General features: G+C 52.3%; 1 protein-coding gene across 3 annotated transcripts; it reads right to left on the reverse strand.

The window, feature by feature from the left end:
- Positions 1 to 1,121: 1,121 nt before the first annotated feature.
- On the reverse strand, positions 1,122 to 20,417 carry ACCS (1-aminocyclopropane-1-carboxylate synthase homolog (inactive)). Of its 3 annotated transcripts, XR_006793811.3 has the most exons (16): positions 19,240 to 19,530; positions 18,261 to 18,320; positions 15,995 to 16,065; positions 14,800 to 14,869; positions 14,267 to 14,333; positions 12,203 to 12,300; positions 11,630 to 11,707; positions 10,773 to 10,873; positions 10,035 to 10,124; positions 8,533 to 8,578; positions 8,279 to 8,420; positions 6,394 to 6,536; positions 6,134 to 6,287; positions 5,659 to 5,993; positions 3,594 to 3,781; positions 1,336 to 2,647 (listed from the first exon to the last, which is right to left on the reverse strand). XR_006793811.3 is itself a non-coding variant. In XM_045893866.3 (15 exons), exons 2-15 carry the CDS (start codon positions 19,528 to 19,530, stop codon positions 5,896 to 5,898), a joined length of 1,509 nt encoding a protein of 502 aa, XP_045749822.1. In that variant the 5' UTR covers positions 19,603 to 20,417; the 3' UTR covers positions 5,578 to 5,895. The 3 variants fall into 3 exon arrangements, 1 of the variants encoding a protein (XP_045749822.1); XR_010406885.1 differs by having other exon boundaries at positions 1,122 to 3,781; XM_045893866.3 differs by lacking the exons at positions 1,336 to 2,647; positions 3,594 to 3,781 and adding an exon at positions 19,603 to 20,417 and having other exon boundaries at positions 5,578 to 5,993.
- Positions 20,418 to 20,666: the final 249 nt, after the last annotated feature.

The following is a 20,666-nucleotide window of genomic DNA, read 5'->3' on the forward strand; positions in this document are numbered from 1 at the left end:
ATCAAAACAAATACCAACTAAAACAACAACAACTATAAATACTGACTGTATAAAACTATAAAAATAAAAATGACAAATTTGGAAATTTAAAACTAGATGTTTATCCCCATGTTCACTGTAGCATTATTTACAATAGCCAAGATATGGAAACAATCCATCACCAGGTGAGTGGATAAAGAAAAGGGGATATGGTACATACAATGGAATATTTTTTATAACAAATTTTTTTAAGATTGATGTATTTATTTGCAGTGCCTGCATGGCTCAGTCGGTTAAGCATCTGCCTTCGGCTCAGGTCATGATCCCAGGGTCCCGGGATCGAGCCCTGCATCAGGGTACCTGCTCCGCGGGGAGCCTGCTTCTCCCTCTCCCACTCCCCCTGCTTGTGCTCTCTCTGTCAAATAAATAAAATCTTAAATAAATAAATAAATAGAATCTTAAAAGAAAATATTTATTTATTTATTTATTTGTTTGTTTTAGAAAGAGAGAGAGAGCAGGGGGAGGGACACAGGGAGAGAGAGAATCTTAAGCAGGTTCCACACCCAACACGGAGCCCTATGCGAAGGCTAGATCTCATGACCCTGAGATCACGACCCGAGCCCAAACCAAGAGTCAGATACTTAACCAACTGCACCACCCAGGTGCCCCCCTACAATGGAATATTATTCCGCCATAACAAGAGAGACATTGATGGACCTCAAGGACATCATGCTAAATAAGTCACACAGAGAAAGACAAATACTGGGTGATCTCTCTTATACTGGAATCTAAAAACAAAAACAAACAAATTTTAGAAAAATAAGCATATAGATACAGAGGACAGACTGGTGGTTGCTGGAGGTGGGGATGGGAGGTGAGAGAAATGGGTGAAGGGGGTGAAAGGTAAAAAAAAGAAATAAGTTGAGGGCGCCTGGGTGGCTCAGTTGGTTAAGCAACTGCCTTCAGCTCAGGTCATGATCCTGGAGTCCCTGGATCGAGTCCCACATCGGGCTCCCTGCTTGGCAGGGAGTCTGCTTCTCCCTCTGATCCTCCTCCCTCTCATACTCTCTGTCTCTCATTCTCTCTCTCTCAAATAAATAAAATCTTTTAATAAAAAAAAAAAAAGAAAGAAGTTGAAAGAAGTTTGCGGTGAATACCCACATATCTACCATCTCTACTATGTAATTAATATTTTACGGTACTTATCACATATTGATCCACCCATTGTTGACCCCTCATTTTTTGCTGCATTGCAAAATAAATTGCAGCTATCAAGTAGCTAACATCTGAATATTTTATCGAAGGCATGTCATTAACTACAGATCAATATTTTCCAGTTCCCTTTTTCTAATGAGGTAAAATTTATGCACAATAAGGTACACACATTTTGCATTTTTTCTTTATATCAGGGAATAACAATGACTATGGCCAGTAGTGAGGAAAACATAAAGGCAGAAGAAAGGAGCAAAAAATAATCATTTTCCCTTTATACAAAAATCATAGTTCACATGTAAGCAAAAACAAAACAAAACAAAACATTAAATTAGAAAGCAAATATACAATAGAAAGCATTAACAAAAGTAACAGTTCATTGAAAAAAACCAATAAAACCAGCAAAATCAATAAAATCATCATAAAGCTGACTATTCATGACAAAAATGAAAGCAGACAGAGCAAAAGCTACTAATACCAAGAATGAAAAAGGGGATATTACTATGATAGGGCCAAAAAGAGAGGAAGAATGTACTAGATACATGCAACAATGTCAATGACTCTCCAAACATTAAGTTGAACAAAATAGCCCAGACACAAAAGGGAACAACTATGCGGTTCCTTTGATTGAGAAATTGCTTCATGGAGAGAGAAACCAGAATAGCAGTTACCTACAGGCAGACTCAGAACCATGGAATTGTTGTACACCTTGATGGGGACATTGGCCAAAGTCATTGCCTCTTACGATGAAGACCTGTGCAGTTCACTGTATGTCAACTTTACCTCCATTTTTAAAAATTAATAGAAAGCAGTGTTTCAGCAGAAGTTCAAGAGATGTCTGAGACCAGTACTAGACCAAATTTATCTGTAACTCTCCTCGGGATGTAGCCTACATAGGTTTTTTTGTTTTAACACTTCCAAAGTCCTTTATTGAGTCGGCAAGGCTGGGAGCTGCCCTTGGAACGGGGTCCCAGTCTATGGTGTCCCTGTCCCTGTTCCTGACGGGGGCCGGTGGCTTCCTCTGAGAGGCTACTTGGTTGGCTCCTTCTGGAATTCCCAGCCCTCCCTGGAGTACTCGTGGGCCTTGGAGGGAGCCAACAACAGGGCTAACCTCACCATCGTGATGCCTGAATCCCAGGACTCCCGGATGTGAAAGTTAAGCTTTGGAGGGGCTGGGAGCTGGGGTATCTTCAGATGGGTCTGCTCACACGCGTACTTGCTGAAGTGGTCCGTGGCTGGAGGGACTACCATTACCTCCCCAGCATTCTGAAGGACGGCCTGGCTCTTGTTACTAGGGTGACGGAGTCCAAGGAAACACGGCGTTAAACATGAAACATCCTGTTGATAGCTGTGTAGCATTAGCACTGTTATTAAAAATGTTAGCGTGAAAAGTGGAGGTTCTATTTTGCCCAGTCTTCACCCAAACTGGGGTAGTTATGACTCTTCAAAGCAGTTTCTGGAGGAAGAAGGGACAAACAAACTGACAAACAGCCTAGGCATGAACTAAAATGCTCGCTGACAATGTCACAGGAGATGAATATAAAGGAGTAAGAGTTAAATGCTCTCAGGTCATTTCCATGTTCAGGAGGATAAAGAAAATGCTCAAAGTATGAATGTGAATAATTTCAGAGTATCTGGCAAAGTGCTCACTTGGAAAATATATAAAGAACCCCTAGAAATGTGAGGCCCAACAAATATTTTTTTTAATAAATGAGGGAATAAATGACTGCAATAAAATGAAAAGGAGGCCCAGGAAACCATATTCTCTTTCCTGTCTCTGGAAGTGTTTGGTGAGGAGGTGATGTGTGGAGCTTCTGGAGCTGTACTGAGACCATGAGGAAGGAAGCTCGAAGGGGAAAAGTCCAACACACTAGGACGGCAGAGTGGACAGATGAAGAAAACCCCGGTTCCAAGCACCACATTCTCCTGAATGGGCGGATGACTGAGGTAAAGCCAATTGGCCTCCTGGAACAGGAGAGACATGAATGCTGAGGAAGAAAGGGTGTCTCTCTATCATTCCCATACCCTGTAGGTGTCTGCTACAAGGACTCTGGAGCTCAGAGCGGTCTGGAAGCCATCCTGCCACCCCCTGAATGGAGCATGTTTGAGAATGAAGAGAGGAAGGCAGAAAGAGAGAGCACAAAATCCGATGGCATCATTTGAACTCCGGGCTAGAGCCCTGCCTGAAACATCTGCCCTTCCCCTTCCTGCTTAATTCAATAAACCCACCCCCCTTTTGTTTAACCCGTGAGCTCTGTTTACCATTTTTAGTCATTTGTAAGTGAGACTTCAGTAATAGAATAGCTTAGGAATTTTCATTGATCGGAAAAGGGAAACATTTCCCTATGAAAAACATTTCCCCTTGTAATTGCCAACAATAGATGGTTCCTGAAAAGACTCACAGAAATCACTAGGTAAGCATTCGATCACTCTGGTGCCCAAACCGGGACCTGCATCTGAGTTGTTGGGGAAAGTAGCTTGAGCTCAGGAGACACACGGTGGATGCTGTTGACCTTTCATGTATACTCTGCTTTGCATGGTTCCCTGAGAGACTGAGTCTTGATGCAGGTAGCTATTCTGGGAAGCAATCCTAGGGAATGGAGAGATCGGAGTAAGTCGAAGAGAACAAAGAAAGCCTGGCCAGCGTGCGCTACAGAGCAGGCTGCTGCCCTGGGCACCTGGGGCCCAATCCCAGCGGCACTCTTCCAGGAGCCGTGCAGAAGGTCAGAATTGTCTACTGCACAGCGGTCCACCTGCACGCAGGTGGACCTGGTTCCCGTCCCCTGTTGTTCAAGGATCGCCCCAGGCGTGTTAACTCCCTCAGCGTTCCCAGTTTGCACGCGCCCCATGAGGCTGTCAGAGAAGCCTGGGACAGAAAGTGACATTTGGAGCAGTCGAGGGGCCCCCGGGGCGATGCTCACGCACGGCTGGCTGGTTGTCGTAAGGAGCAAAAGCAGAAAGGTGAGCACAAAGGGGGACCTGAGATGCGTATAGACTACGCCAGACCCAGACTCCACAGAGAGAGATGTGGAGCACATCCCTCACACAGCACCAGCCAGCTGGGCTCGTACGGACTCGGTTCAGGCTCAGATCCCAGGTTCGGTCCGCCTCTGCGAGGGAGCCAGCTTGGATTCCCTCTAAAGAAGAACTAGGAGGCCTTCTTCTGAGAATTCTAAACAGAATATATCACAGGGGTCCTTCCCTGGGGGACTCTGAACCACAACGGCAGCGTCACAACAGAGGTTTTTAAAGGGGATGCAAAGGCGATGCGGCCGTTCTTATTCTGACCCATAAAACCTGAAAGCTTTCCAGAACCAACAAATCCTAGTACCAGTGTTTCCTGGAAGTGGAAATAGAAAGGAGCGATACTTGGCCAAAGGCACTGAACAACAATTAAAGGTGCTGACAACGACAACACAAAGCCTGGTTCTCAGGACTGGAAAGAGTCAGAGCATCCTGCTGGTTCCTGCTGGTACCTGGGCAGGGTACAAATACCACAGGATTCGCAACGAAACCGACCCGACTTTGAATCCCGGCTCTGACACTTTCTAGCTACATGACTTTGAGAATGTCATTCCAGCTCTTTGAGACTCCATGGCCTCATCTCTCAAGTGGTGGATGATAATGTCAGCTTCCCAGGATTGTCGAAGTTAGAAATAATGCACAGAAATTACCAGCCCAGTGCCTGGCACATAGAAGGTATTCAAGAAAAGACAGGGAGAAGGAATGAATGGAGGAAAGGCAGAAAGGTAGAGGAAAGCAAATCCTATATCAAATACTATGGTTTGCAGAAAGTACACCCTGACTGCCCCCACATTATCTTAAAACAGAAGCAAGGAAAGAGACCGCTTTTCTACACCAGAGTGGAGACCCCAGAGAAGGGTCCTCCGCACACAGCTTTAAGGTCAGTTCAGAAAGCCCACTTGGGCTCTTCACTCAAGCAGCCCTGAGGATGGCCTGAGTGGCCCTTTGCCTGCTTAGGGTGGAAAGGCCAGCCTGGGTTCAAAGTCCAGCCCTTATCTCCCCGCCCAGTAGTCGTGGCTAGATCACTGGGGTTTGAGATGTCGGTGAAGGCAGCTCCTGGCCAGGAAGAAGGAGGAAGAGGATCCCAGAGACAGGGCAGCTCTTCCTGACTACCCCCATGGGGTCTTGTCCACCGCAGCCCAAGCGGAGGCTTGTCCCAGGTCCCAGGTGTCCTGTGGGCCCACACACCCTCATGGGGGGAGAACAATCGGAACACACAGAATTAACTCCTTCCTCCTGGAGTTTGGGAATTATCACCCTTGTTTATTTCTTGGGCATGTTCTCTCTTACATGTGTTGTTCCTCTGACTTGTTTCTTTGGCAAAAAAGGAGGAAGGACGGTACAGTCAAAAGAAGGTACACGTTGTTTTCTTTTCATGATCTCAGGGGGCGAAGGGTTGTGCTTAAGAGCAGTCACGACTCCTCCATTCTGTACATTACTCACCACAGAGGCTTTTAGTTTCTCCCAGTTTTGTTTAGTAGAGGGGGAGGGGCTGAAGCAGAGCACAGCCAAAGGAGTCTCTCACTGCCCAAGAGGGGCCAGGAATGGTTCTTCTTCGGGGGTGAGGTCACGTCGGGTACCCGCCTGACAAATGGCCCATCCGCCGTCAGTCTTCACAGCCCCAAATGGCTCGGGTTGGCGGTGGCTGCCAGGCCCTGCTGTCCCCCAGCGACGACCAGCTCATCTGCGCTGGCTCCTTGGCTCCTGGGTCTGACAGGAACGGGGCTCTTCGGCCACCTGGGATTTGCCCCCAAGCACCTGCCGGACCCTCTGCATCCCTGGGAAGGAGAAGTGACAGCCCCGTAGCACGGATGGCTGAGAGGGCAAGGCTGGGCAGGCTGAGGTTGCTAGAGCCACAAGTGGGACGAGAAGGGGGAGCGCAGAATGAAGGGTGCGGCGGGGTGGGGAGGTCACTTACCCAGGCAAAGCCGGTGGGCCTTGTCCGAGAAGACCAAGCGGAACCAGCCGGGCTCTTTACACTCGAAGGTCTTGCCACAGGACAGCAGCACCTTGTTGTCCAAAAAGCGGCGCCAAAGCAGCATTTCCTCCTTAAAGGTGGCCTCAGGCAGGAACTGGGAGGGTGGGCAGGGGCTCAGGCTGCAGACGAGACACCCCTGCCCCTCACCTGCCAGAGAAAGGCTTCAACTACCCCCAGGCCTGCGGTCCCACCTGCATTACCTTCCTCAGGTCAACCCAGATGAAGAAGCCCGCCCCGCGGCTCAGGAAGGGGATGCCCAGGGCCCGGAGCTCTCCTGCCACATAGGTGTGGGCAGCCTTGAGCCGGGCATGGTTCTCCGGTAAGTACACCTGGTTGATCCAGTCTGTTTGGGTGAAAAGAGAAGCCAACAAACAAATCTCTCACCAATCCTCCACGCTGTCCCATGAGTCTAAATGCTGACAAGAGAAAGGCCACGAGCTGCCAAGACCCTTTCCCCAGCTGGTGGATGGGGGCCACAGGAATATTCCATGTCCGGTAGAAAGCACCAGAAATCCAGATACCTGGCCTCACAGCTCCCAGGCCCGCGGACACAGGGTCCCTCAGGGTGCATATCCTAACTGAAGGATGGCCCACTCACACACTGATGCTTCCAAGCCACAGATGCTGCCGTTCAGATCCCAGGCAAAGACAAGACGCAGGGCCTGGGGCAACTTCACCTCCCCATCCTCAGCTTTTCTATTAACTTTCTTTGGTGTCCCATTTGATGAGGGTTTCTTAATTGTTTTGTTTTTTTTAAATGATTTGATGTTTCTTTTTTTGAGAGAGTGAGAGAGCACAAGTGTGCAAGCAGGGGGAGGGGGCAAAGGGAAAGGGAAAGAGAGAATCTAACCCTAACCCCAGTGCGGGACTGGACCTCACAACCCTGAGATCATGACCTGGGCTGGAAACCAAGAGTTGGATGCTTAACTGACTGCGCCACCCAGGCGCCCCCACCCCCCTTTGATGAGTTTTAACACATGTACACATCTGTGTAACCCACCCCCTGCAGGCAGGACACCGAGCTGTTCCCTCACCCTCACCCCAAAGAACACCCTCGTGCTGTTCATAGTCATGTCACTCCCCTGCTCCCCACAAGCAGGGGTCCATTCTCCGTCACTCCGGTTTTGCCTTTTCCAGAATGTCACAGCAGTGGGATCATACCGTCATGTCACCTTTTGAGACTGGCCTCTTACACTCAGCACAATGAGCTTACTCTGTGTGGCCCTGGATCCCGCTGCAGAGCCGTGTTCCACTGTGTGGATGCACCCCAGCTTGTCCCCTCCTTCATCCTCAGAAGGACATTTGGGGTGATCATGAACAAAGCAGCTATAAAGACTCACTTGGTGGGTTTTGTGTGACCATAAGGGTAAACAGCGGGGAGTGGGATTGCTGGGCCATTTGGGAAGCATGTGTTTAACTCTGCAAGCAACCTTGCTTTCCGCAGGGGCCGCGCCCCCTTCCGTTCCCAGAGCAGCGTGAGAGTTGAAGCTGCTCCGCATCCTTGCCAACACATGACGGTGTCACTACTGTTTTAAGTTTTAGCTGTTATAGCAGGTGGATAGTATCCAGTCCTCATTTCCACATCTATAAAACACCGGGAGAAAGTACAGGAATATCTGCCTCCTAGGATTCTGGGGAGGGACCAATGAGTTGGTGCAATGAGAACATCTAGCAGGGCTCAATAAAAGGTGGCAATTACAGATCGCCTTTGCTATCCAGACTCACTATCTGAGATCCTCGTCGGCAGAGATACTTCCATTATAACCGTTTTCCCTCTGTTGCTTCTACTCTCTCTTTCTTCAAGGACTCACAGCTAATAATGATGAGTTTGTGTTGACTAAGTGCCTATTATATCCCAGGTATCATTCGAACCGACAAATCACACGAAGTGAGGTTTGGGGAGGTGAAGGAATGTGCCACACGGCCAGGAACTGATGGAGTCGGCTATGAACCCAGTCGTGGCCCTGGGTTCTCGAACACCACCCTAAATTCTTCTCATGAGAGAAGCACCCATGATCCCTGGCCCGCCCCCGACTGACTATAACCTCCCCCCCACTTCTCAAATGACCAGGCCCAGGCAGTCACCACGGTCCCGGAGCAGCTGCGCCATCTGGTACTGGACCAAGCCACTGAGGCCGTGATAGCGGCAGAGGGAAGCCACCGCAGTGGCCACGTCCCGGTTCTCCGTGTACAGCGTGCCAAAGCGGAGCCCAGACATCCCGAAGTCCTACGGAGAAAGGCAGCCTGAGCAGTGGCCAGCCCTCCACCGGGGAAGCTGGTTCCACCCACCTCTCTGCCCTCCCACCTCCCTGACATCCCGAGGCCAGCCAGGAACCTACCTTGCTGGTCGCCCACATCACGTGGGTCCTCTGGGGGTCAGGCAACCTGCAGAGAACACAGTGTGGGAACGGAGGCAACACAGATCCACAAAAGCTCATACGTGTTTGGATGGATTTGGTTCTGGGTCTGTGTGAAACCCTGGTTTCATCTCTTGAATCACCAATTCCTACACATCCTTTAGAGCCAGGGTCAGCAAACTACAGCCTGCAGGCCATACCCGGCCCATAGCCTGTTTTTGCAAATAAAGCTTTATTGGAACACAGCCATGCTTTTTCATGTACATACTGTCTATGGCCGCTTTTGTGCTATATGGCAGAGTTGAGTGAGAGACCGTAGGCCTATAAAGCCTAAATATTTGCCATCTGATCCAAAAATATTTGCTGGCCCCCAATCTAGAGCTTAGCTCAAATTCCACTTCCTCAAACAGATCTTCTCTGAGCACCTCCCAGTAGACTGGGCCCATTGGGGACCCCAAGCAGATCCCCTCATGCCTCCCCAGACTTGTCCTTTTTAGCACTTATCAAAGCCACAATCAAATGACTGTGTATTTAGCTGCTAAAATGTTTTTTCTGGGGGCGCCTGAGTGACTCAGTCGGTTAAGCATCCAATTCTTGGCTTTAGCTTAGGACATGATCTTGCAGTTGTGGGATTGAGCCCCGAGTCAGGCTCTGCCCTCAGCATGGAGTCTGCTTAAGATTCTCTCTCCCTCTCCCTCCTGCTCACTCACTCTCTCTCTCTCAAATAAAATCTTTAAAGTGTTTTTTCTGGCTAGAAACAAAAGTTCCACCTGAGGGGGGCCTATGTCTTTCTCGCTCACTGTTGGATCCCAGCACCGAGCATGTCTGGCACAGAGTAGATGACAAGTCGCTATTTCTCTGCCTCTCACTTTCCTAATCCATAGACAAACAGGAGTAACAACCGTCCACTTGGCAGAGCCTCATAAGGACCAGCTGAGAGAACCAATGGAAAGGACTTCACGGGGTCCAAAGTTCTGAACAAGTAACAGGAATTCTTAGAATCTCTCAATGTCACATTTACAGACTTCACAGGTGATCTGGTCTAAGAGTTTCCAAAGCTGTTGCAGCCGCAGATTCTTGGCTCAGACTAAATCTAATGAAAAAGCCCAAACAGCTAGAAGTGCTTGGCACATGCCTGGGGCTGCAGAAGGATTTGCTGAATGGGTGAGTGAGTGAGTGAGTGGACAGATGGATGATGAAGCTGAAGCTACTCTGGAAATGAGGGGGACAGCACCGGCCAGTTCCCACCCTCGCAGCCCACCCCACCCCCAGGAATCCTACGGCTCTCTCAGAAACCCCACAGAACAACTTGAAAACCCCTGATGCAGCCCGGCCCTCCCATCTTCTCTTTAGGGGATCTGAGGACATTGGGACCAGCTGGATGGAAGAGGAACTGCCCCAGGACAGGTCATGCCCTGTGGGCCGAGCCACAGGGGCCCAGGGACTGGGGCTTGGCAGAGTTGGCTGTGACAGGGCAGACTCACCCTTCCAGGCTCAGGACGCTGCAGTAGGCCGCCGACTTCTCAAACACGGACAGCATGTAGACCTCATCCACCATCACGTGCAGCTCGTGCCTGGGGGGGCAGAGCCGGGGAGGAGACGGCTTGCTCTGCAGGCCAGATAGGTCCCCCATGGTGGGGAAGCAATGACTCAGAAACCCAATGGGACTAGGGTCGAGCCCAGGGCTACCAAACTTTTTTCCAGAGACACCTTTCTCATGTCTCAATTTTCACACAGGAAGCCGCACACACAAAGCAGATGACAGTGGGGCTTTTGAAGAACTGTGGAGGAGAGGCGGAGGCCTCGGGCACCTCCACGGAAGAAGGGCCCAACTGAGTGCCACACAGGTATGTACAGACAGACCCAGATTCAAGTCTGGCTCCACTGCTCACTCTAAGGCTCAGCAACCTGGGGACAATGACGCATGATGACTAATAGGGTGACTGGGAGGACTGCATGAGATACGGCATGTGAAGAGCTTAGCAGGGTACCCGGCCCCTGGGGGGATACAATATAGGACAGCTGTTGTCCTAAAAAGAAAGAGGGAGAGAGAGAACTAGCACCCCACAAACCCCTGGCCCCTCCACCCCACTGCTGGGAAAGGGCCAAAGCAGGCGGGAGCCCACAGGGGAGTGGACAGGGTAGAAGAGTCTGTACCAAAGCCCACACCGGTATCCTGGTCTGCCAGGACGTTTTGTGGGGTGACTGTGGGGGGGCCTCACCTCTTGGCAAATTCCAGGTAGTCCCGCAGCTCTCCTGGGGAGTAGATGTCGCCCAGAGGGTTGTGGGGGTTGATGAGGATGAGACCTTTAACCTTCACACCCTGAAACCATCAGTGGGGCAGGAAACGCTCAGCTGCTCCTGAAGGCCAGAGCCACACACTCCCACTGAATGGGGCCTGCGGCTGGGCGGGCCCCTGGGGAAATGGGATGGGAACACATCCACGACCCAGCGTGAAGCGGCAAGGGCAGAGAATCACGTATCTGCAGCAGACATCCATATGTGCATCGCGTCAACCGGGAAGGAAACCAGAGGCAGAGAACAAAGCCCAGAGGCCAACAGGCCCAAATGGCAGTAAAGGCTGCCTCTGTTGGTAGAATAACGGGCGGGGGTTGCACTTTTAGAATTCCTACAGCAGGCACATATGACGGTAAGGGCCACGGACGGACTGGAAAGGAACCACGGGAGTGGTACTCGTCTCTGCCTTTCTCCAGGAGGTGTCCTCAAAGGGGATCGTGACAAGGGAATGACCTCCTCGAATGACCAGGGAGACCACTGAACGTCAGACCACTAAGCTCCACACTTGACCCACTGAATCAAACTCGGGTGCAGCAGGGGTGGGGGGTGTTCATCGAGTTCCCTGGTTGACTCTTTGTACACAGGTCTCAGAGTCTTTCTCTAGTGGGAAGACCTTCCACAGGCTCCTGATTGACCCCCAGAATGGTTCCCTGTGACCATCTGACACCCCAACTGCATCAAGGAGCGCCAACCCCACGGTGGGGATGAGATCAGCCACAGGAAGTCCGTGCCCTGCTCAGACCCACCACTCCCAACCTTGGGTTTGACTTGACCGCCAGACCTCAGAATTAGCTCTCTGCAGGGCCATCTCAAGCCTCTCCACGGTGAGCTGGAAGGGGCGTGTGTCCAGCCCAGTGACCTGGAAAAAGACGGAGAAAAGCCACCAGCCCAATTCAGTGATCCCCCAAACCTGAGCTTCTGGGGCCTCTCCTACCCATCATCTCTAGCCTCCTTAGAACAGTCTCTGAAAAAACTCTGGCAGGGTCACTCCCCTCCTTGCTGCCCACCCCATCACATCAGGGACACCTCCGCACTCTTAGTCGGGAAGAGGCCCCACAGATCCTCTGACTAGAGCCTAAGAACTTACACGTTGAGGTCTGCTCTGCCCCATCCTCACCCCACCATTTTGATGTAGTCTCCCTGCGGCTGCCCTTGGCTTCTACACTGACCCCAGATCTCAGAGCCGGGACCTGGGGAGCCCCAGGGGAAGCCAGGTACGGACAGCCTTGGGCAGCAGAAGGGTCTACTCCCCTTGCAGCACGGATTCCTCCCATGTCTGCCCTCAAACTCGGAGAGAGGAAAGTCTTCCCCTACGGGAAGGCCCGGGTCCCACCAGGGTCTCAGGAACTCTTACCTCACTGTCCAGATAGACACAGACCAGACGGACGTGGCCATAGAGATAGACGTGCTGTGTGATGGCTCCATAGTAAGGTGTGGGGATCAGGAAAGCCTCTGAGGGCAGGAACGGGCCAGGGCCTGTCACCCTCTGGCCAGAACACCCAGCCAACCCCGCCCACAGGCTCCACACCCCTCCCAGCCTTCCATGCCCTTGGGGGAACACCGGGGCTACACTCCGTCTCTCAACTCCCAAGCTCTCACTAACACCTGGATCCACTGGTATGAGTCCCCTTTCTGATCATCTGCAGCTGACATGTACTGAATGCTTACTACGTGCTGGGAACTGGGCTAAACGTGTGTTTGTGTGTTATCTCATTTGGGCCTCACAACCGCTCTGGGACATCAGTACTCTTGTCACCCTAACTTTACCGATGAGGACACTGAACCTCAGAGGATCCCTCTGAAGCACTCCACGTGCCCGCTCACTCCAAGGACAGACCGGGATCCAGTGAGTCAAAGCTGCGGGGTGATCTGGGCTCAACAAATGGACAAACGTGACGGCATACAGAATTGCCCAGAGATAGAGTGTGTTCAGGAGGAGTGGATTCTCCCTCCCTGGGGACATTCAAACACAAGGCTGAGGCCATCTGGTTGGGAGGCATGTCATGCGGAAGATTCTAGCTGGAGGGGCAGAGGGGGGCTGATGACCTCCAAGGTGTACCCTAATGCAGAGGCAGGCATTCCCCTAGTTCCGAAGAGGATGCGAGGTCAAGCTGCCCTCCCTTCCCCCAGTCTGCCCCACTCACAGCTCTGGAAGGGGCAGCTTTGTCCTACATGTTCCCTACCCCAGCCACGGGGAGTGGACCAGAGGGAAACAAGGGACCCGAGGGAGCCAACCACCAGCTGGCCAGAAACCCGTCACGTGCATGCTCTCTCTCACGACTTCGCTCCAGGAAGCACAGACACTCAGGGGGTGAGAACGTGCACCTGAGCAGAAAGGTCATGAGCAGGTGGAGCTGGGGCAGCTGCGGAAGGTCCAGAGAGAGGTCTGCACATACAAAGGGGAGGGGGAGGAGGGACTGTCTAACCCCTTGAGAGGTGGAGAGTGGGACACTGAATCCCGTTCTTGACTGTTCGAGAATGGGTAGGAAATTGCCTATCCTATCCTTGCGATGAATCTTCTTCTTATGGTTCAAATCCTGGTTCTTATCTCTGTGTGTGAATCTGACAAGTCACTTAACCCCCTGTGCCCTAATGTCCTCATCTGGGACATAGGGATGGCACAGGACCTACCTCAGAGGGGAGAAGTGAGGATTAAATGGGCCTGTGTATAAAGCCTTAGGCCAGTGCCTGCAACACAGCATGTGGTCAGTAAAGCTCACCCATATGATCACTGTCAGCAAAGCTGGTGTGAGTGGGCCTCTGTTCTGGTGACAATAACCCCTGACCGGAACCCGCTCTCAGTCCCACTATGGCTCCTCTAGCAGATTGTGCTGGCTGCCTACTCTACAGCCATTCCAATTTCCTGGCTAAGAGAGCACCAGATTTCCCAGGGATGACCAGCACTAAGTCCGAGGACGGAGGGCCTCTTCCCCCAGCCCCTGGGGATGAACCACGTTTGGTTGAAGTCCGCTGTGGTTCTTACCCGTCTACCAGGGGCTGCTCTGGGAACGGGTCTGTGAGGCGGTTCTGGCCAGTGACACGTAAGGGGAGCTCTGCTGGGACTTTCTTCAGGAAAGAGTATCTCCCCTGCCCCCTCCCAATAAAACAAAGACACAGGCAAGGCACAGCCTTCCCCCTTTGTCCTGCTTTAGGACCCACTGTCATGTAAGGATGCGACAGCCATCACAGGAAGGGAAAAACCAAGGTCATCCCAGAGACAGGCCCCGAACCCTGGCATCACGTTGACCTCTGAAACTGCCGACATCCGGGTATCTGGTCAAGCCACTCATTAAGCCCCTTGCAGTCTCGTAGTCTACTGTGGCCAAAGGCGTTCTGATGCAGCCCGCAAAGACAGGTAACTGTGGACCCTGCAGGCATAGGGCGGCTCCCAAAGCTGAGCAGGCCATGGGTCACTTACCCCCGACCTCACACAGCACTGTGGCCAGAGCCGAGAAGAGAGAGGCACAGCCATTCAGAACAACCACCTGCAGGTGACACATCCATGTGATAAAAATGAATATCCGTCCAGGAGGGAGCAAGGACCTACAGCTGTATCCAGGCTGGCATAGAGGGAGGGACAGTGCCCTCTGTCACAGCAAAGCCACCAGAGGAAGCCAAAGGCCTCTCTTAACAGCCAAGTGCATCTGTAGCTTATTCTTTGGACCACGCTCTGGATCAACAGAGCAAGGAAGAGGGAGCTGGTCACTCAGAGCGTCTTGCCTGAAGGTATGAAGGCAACGAGGGACCACAGAACAAACTGGAGCAGAAATTGTAACCAAATTATATCCTAAATATCTAGGATGAGGAACACAAAGGGAGGGGGTGTTCCTAATTCCACCTGGAAACAGGTCAAAACCGAGTGAAAGGCAGATCCCAAGCCCACCCTACCCCTGCATGGGTTGGGGGAGGTGGGCAGAAGAGCAGGGGAGAGCCAAGGAGGGGACTACTCACATTCTCTGGCTTAAGGGGTGTAGGCCTCTTGCAGTAGAAAGACAGGAATCTGGCCACTTCCTCCCGGAGGCTAGAGATCAGACAGAGGATGGGCAGCGCTTGTCAGATGATCCCCAACCTACGGTCCATCCCAAAGCTCCTCTGGTGAACCTTCACCCGGATGCCATTAACCTTCTCTGGTTTCCCACGAGGGCAGTGGGGTGAGCGTGGCCTCCACGTCGCAGGGCCCACCAGCCCCCTGCCCCACCACTACCCACACACGGAGACTTGCATTCTCTGTAGTTCCAGGACGCCCGACCCACCTAGTCCGCAGGCCTCAGGGATAGCAAAAGCAGCTCCATCTACATGTAGATCTAGCTAATAGCAATAATGTTATTGTAACAGTAACTAGCGTCAGCGTCACTGTTGGAGCATGTGCATTATGCAGGAGTTACCTGGGGAATTTTACTCATTTAATCTTTATAACAACCCTATGATGCCATTATTATTCCCATTTTACAGACAAAGAAACTGAGGCTTGAAGGAACTAAGTCACCTGCTGGTCAGTGGCAGAGTCCACACTCGAGCCAGCAGGCTGTCTCCAGGGCCCTCCATCCTCATCACTATAGGAACATGCGCTTTGGAACCAAGTCCTGTTTGGCCACTAAGCCCCTAGGACAGCGGCTGCCCCCAGCAGGTGTTCACTAAGTACCAACTCCAATTAGCATTATTTAGCACACCCCATCTGACCAGGAGGAAAACGCCCTCGCCAGCAGCCCCCCAAGGCTGATCCTGGTTCCTGTAAAACTACTGAGAGAGCGGAGACAAGGACTCCATGCCTGAAGGCCCTCCGCAGGCCTCAGACCTAGGGAACGCAAGCGACGGAGCTCCTGAGCTGGGGAGGACAGCAGAGGGACTAGATCCCTGCAAACCCTCCAGGAGACCCCAGGATCGCCAGGCCCCCAGGACGGGCCCTCGGCCTAAGGCAGGCTTTCTCCACCTGCCATATTCACATTTGGGGTGGGATAATTATTTGTTGGGGGGGCTATCCTGGGCACCGTAGGAGGTTTAGCAGCATCGCTGGCCTCTACCCAGTAAATGCCAGTAACAGCCCCTTCCCAGTTGTGACAACCAGAAGTGTCTCCAGATGCCGTAGGTCCCCTGGGGAGCAAGACCACCCAGGGCTGAGACCCACCGGCCCACGGCAGCTACTTACAACCAATGTCCCCTCCAGTCAGGGTACTGCAGCAGGGACGGCTCCACCCGCAGCATGTCGCTCTGGCTCAGCTGGGGACAGAGGAAGAGCGGGGCTGAGGGCCACACACCCTCTTGGTGACCACCGGCGCTTGCCCCCGCATCCACACTGCACCCAGGCCAGTAAAGCCCGGCCTCGGTCCGCTCATCAGAGAAACCAGCAGAAAGACAGCACAGGCACGGCTTCTGCCTATTTTGCAGATGAGGAAACCGAGGCTCAAAAAAGTGAGGTGACGCAGCCAAGGTCATGGAGCTGGCAAGTGGCAGAGCTGAGACAAAACCCAGAAGGTCTGACTCCTAATCCAGTGCTCTTTAAACAACACTGCCATCTCAAAACCTGGAGGGGTGGGGGTGCCTGCGTGGCTCAGTCTGTCAAGCATCTGACTCTTGATTTCCACTCAGGTCGGGATCTCAGGGTCGTGAGATTGAGCCCCATGTTGCGCTCCGTGCTCAGCAAGGAGTCTGCTTGAGCTTCTCTCTCTCTCCCTCTCCCTCTGCCCCGTCCATGTTTGTGCACACTCTCTCTCTCTCTCTAATAAATAAATAAATCTTTTGAATAGATAAATACATAAACAACCCAGAGGGGTGGATTTGTAGAGGTAGGGATAGAGACCATGCTGCTCAGCTTCTCCCTGGGGCGACAAAAGGCGTCCCAGAATTGGGTGCCATCACCTCGGTGTTGGCTCCAACTTCTGGAGGGACTCGGGCCATTGTGTTCCTACAGGCTCGGCTCCACCTTACGCTTCGGAAAGTGTGGCCATTTCTACACCGTCCCCACCCTGACCAGGTGCTGGGTTAGTAACTCGCTGGGCATCACAGACACGACGTCAAGGAAAGGCAGAAGTCTGGGGGAGTGAACCAAAGGAGAAGGGCGGTCAGCCACTCGTCTATGACGCCAGCCTCTCTGTCTCTCCCTCGGCCCAGGGAGCCGCGCCGTCCAGCAAGGCCGTGGCCACGCGTGCCTCCTGAGCACCTGGAACGCGCCTCGTCTGAACTGAGACCCACTGGATTTGAAAGACTTGATATGAAAACAGTACGTAACATATCTTAATTTTTCAGATTGATTACATGTTGAAACGGTCCTATTTTGGATGTATGGGGCTAAATAAAATATATTACTAAGATGAATTTACCAATTTCTTTTTACTTACCTGACAGAAAATTTTAAGTTATATTCGTGGCTCACGTTTTACTTCTATTGGACAGTGCAGCAGGGAACTGGCTAGATAGAACATGCATCTTAAGCCCCCTTCCTACACCCCTCTCCCCTTGGGTCTTGGATTTGTCACCTCGGAAATAAGTTCCTCTGGGTTAGCCGTCGCTTTCTCTACCATCCCAAACTTTGAGTGTGTGGCCTTGGGAGACACATTTATCAGGCATTTTCACTGGTTTGCTAGAAATGGCTCGAACTATTAAGTTTCCAGGAATTTTATATGCTGTGTTTTAAAAAAACAGCCATTTAAAAAAATTAAATTCTATAAATGTATAAATAAGTAAATTACACTAAAAACAAAGGTAATAACTAAAACATCACTGCCTCTGATTATGTTACTACATTTTTTTTAGATTTTATTTATTTATTTACGAGAGAGTGCGCACAAGCATGGGGAGTGGCAGGCAGAGGGAGAAGCAGGCTCCCCACTGAGCAGGGAGCCCGATGCAGGGCTCGATCCCCGGACCCTGGGATCATGACCTGAGCCGAAGGAAGACGCTTGTTATAATGTATATTATTACATTTTATGTGTGTTCTTGAAGCTATTTCCATCTTGTGTCTACATGGTGGGGACACTACATAATGGGTGCCACAACCCCCCTTTGCCCAACTTTGTGTGCAGGGATGTCACATCCGTGGCCTGAAATCAGCCACGGTGGAGTATTTACACTACGGGAATTAGCAAAAGCTGCAAATCAGAGTCCTCCCTACCCCAGACGTGGTTGATAAATACTGACCACACCCCACTGAGTGCTCCCCCCCTCCCCAGCCGTGAGAGCAGGAGGGACTGAGTATGGGGAAGAGGTGAAGAAGCAGGACCAGAACAGGGAAGTGGCTCGCCCAAGACCACAGAGAAAGCTGTCCCTGAGGCAGATCTGGAACCGGGGTGGGCTGACTCAGGCCAGGGCTGCGGAGGCAAGCGGCAGGCTCTGGTCAGGGAAGCCTTCAAGGGAAGTCCAAGAGCAGACAGTCCCTGGGAGCTATTGATGCCACTCAGAGGTGCACCAGGACTTACCCGCCTGGACAGCAGGTCAAAGCAGAGTTTGTTCTCACTGGTGCCCAAGTTAATGATGCCCTGGAGACAGAGATACGGAGGCACGGTGAGCATAGCCGAGGGGTCCCAAAGGAAGGCCCGAGATGCACACCGAGGCAGAAAGGCAAAGCGGGAGTGGTCCTGCCATTCCAAACACCCTTCCTTGGCCTTCCCATGAGTGTGGGCTGGACCTAGTGACCCAGTTCTAACGAACAGAATATGCAGATGTGACATCTTGCAAGAATAGGTTATAAAGTCCCTGGCTTCCATCCTGGGTACTCATGGTGTCTCCTTCTCTCTTGGATCGCCTGCCCTGGGGGAAGCCCGCTGCCATGTCATGAGGCAGTCCTGTGGAGCTTCCCATGTGACCAGGGACTAGGGCCTGCCAACACCCACAAGAACGAGCCTGGAAGTGATCCTCTCCCGTGCCCCCCACCAAGTCAAGCCTAAGATGAGACCACAACCCTGGCATCACTGCAAGTTCACAGAAGATTCTGAGCCCGAGGCACCCACCCAGATCCTGAATCCCAGAAATTATGAAATGTTTCTTTTAAGCTGCTGAAATCTAGGGTAATTTGTTACACAGCAACAGATAACTATACAATCCTTTGCTTTCTTCAGGTCTCTACTCGAATCGTCACCTTAGAAAAGTGGCCCTCTGTGACCACCTTACATAAAACCGCAACATCCCCAGACCGCCCCATCGTTCTCTATCCTCTTTACCCTGCCTTATCTTCTCTACAGCACTTATCACCATCTATTACAGGGATTTTTTTTTTTTTTTTTTTTTGGTCTGTTCCCCATCTGCCTCCCCCAGTAGAACAAAAACTCCATGAGGGCAGGAACTTTGCTTTTGCTCACGGATGTAACCCCAGCATCTAGAACAACCTCTTGGTCAAGGTAGGGCATCCCACCCTGCAGTCCTCCCTTGGGGTCCAGTGGGGACAGGGGTCTCACTCACACTGGGGTTCTTATCCTCATCATACTCGTCCATGTGGTAGGTCCTGTAGCCCTCTTCTGCCGAGTCCCAGAACCACTTAATGATGTCTCCCCTAGAGGACAGGTAAGAGCTGTCTGAGGATAACATGGCAGTGGGATCACCCACTCCACAGAACTCTGGCACCTTCCGGTCCGGTTTTCTGGAGCATTCTCTTTCCAGACCATCCTCGTAGTTACTGTCCAGGTCCTGTGTGGAGGCTGGGCCCGGACAGGTGGCAGGTGCCCTAGATTCCTTCTGAGGCAGAGTGAACATCTGCAAAAGGACAAAAGTATTCAGGGCCTGAATTCAGCATTCAGAAAAGAAGGGCTTTTCACAGCAGCAAACCTGAATTGGGAGTCAAGAGGTCCTTCCCATTCTCCGTCTGCCCGTTCCTTTATGTTTATGTATCACCATTTCCTGTGTCCCTTACTAGTCGTAACCATGTGTACAATGGCGTCAACAAGTAAATCCTCTTAAGGATCTATTCAGGCCCAGGGGCTGGGCTTGCTACTTTTATATGATGTCACGTACAGCTGCTTTCGCTTGTTTTACATTTATGGGAGTTTTTCATTCTGCAGCCTGAGGGGTCACCAACGTTCTTTTTCCATTCTTGCTGACCTCAACTTCAAAACACCAGGGTAATATGTTCTGACTTAAGCAGAAAGAGCCCGGGAGCCCCAGGGGTCTTGCGGTGATCGATGTCAGCGGGGCTAAAGGGCAGGAGATCGCTTGGTGATCGGGAGCGGGCGGTGGGTGGGGACCAAGGGGAGGACGACTGGGCGTCTCCCAAGGGCAGGCACCCCGGCAGAGCTCCAGGGGCCGGCCTCCCGCAGGTGGAGGGAGGCCCAGGCGTCAGGAGAGGGTGGTCTCCTGCCGGCGGCTGTGCGCTCCTCCACTTTCTAAGCCACCTTCCTCATGGGCAGAGCGCGCGTAAAACCGCAGGGCACCGGAGGCTATAAATGTATGAGTTCCGTAGATAGAGAAAGCGCTTAGAGCCAAACCGGGCTCGTGGCTCCAGTTCGGTAAAGTAGGTTATGCTCGCTCCTCGCCGAGTTCCGGGTCCTGAGGCAAGCCCACACACCGAGCGCCGGGGAACAGCCAGCGGCCCCGACCCCCGGGGCGCTCCCGGGGGCAAACACTGCTCCCCGAAGCGCCCTCCCCGCCCCACGCCACGTGGCCGGCTCTCCCGGGCGCTCACCTCGCTCCCCACCAGCGACACGCAGGCCGGCGGACGGGCGGCGCGGCGGGAGGGAGGCCGAGCGCGAACGCAGGGCTCCGGGTTCCGGCCGCGGGGCTGCGGCACTGCGCGGGGGCGGGGCGCCGCGGAGGGACGACCGAGGCCTCGGCGGGCGGCTGAGCCTCGCGAGACCAGCCGGCTGCGGTTCCGGGACGGGGAAGTGGGGGCCGGG

Source organism: Mirounga angustirostris, unplaced genomic scaffold (genome assembly GCF_029215605.1).
Source record: "Mirounga angustirostris isolate CCGP_5_RB_7025 unplaced genomic scaffold, mMirAng1.0.hap1 SCAF_13, whole genome shotgun sequence".
Taxonomy (NCBI): Eukaryota; Metazoa; Chordata; class Mammalia; order Carnivora; family Phocidae; genus Mirounga; species Mirounga angustirostris.

Coding starts and splice junctions, on each gene's coding strand:
- ACCS (XM_045893866.3), bottom strand. CDS start 19,530: ATGTTCACTCTGCCTCAGAAGGAATCTAGGGCACCTGCCACCTGTCCG. Junction 16,066..18,260: donor TTGACCTGCTGTCCAGGCGG/GTAAGTCCTGGT, acceptor CTCTGTCCCCAG/CTGAGCCAGAGCGACATGCT. Junction 14,334..14,799: donor CACCCCTTAAGCCAGAGAAT/GTGAGTAGTCCC, acceptor TGTCACCTGCAG/GTGGTTGTTCTGAATGGCTG.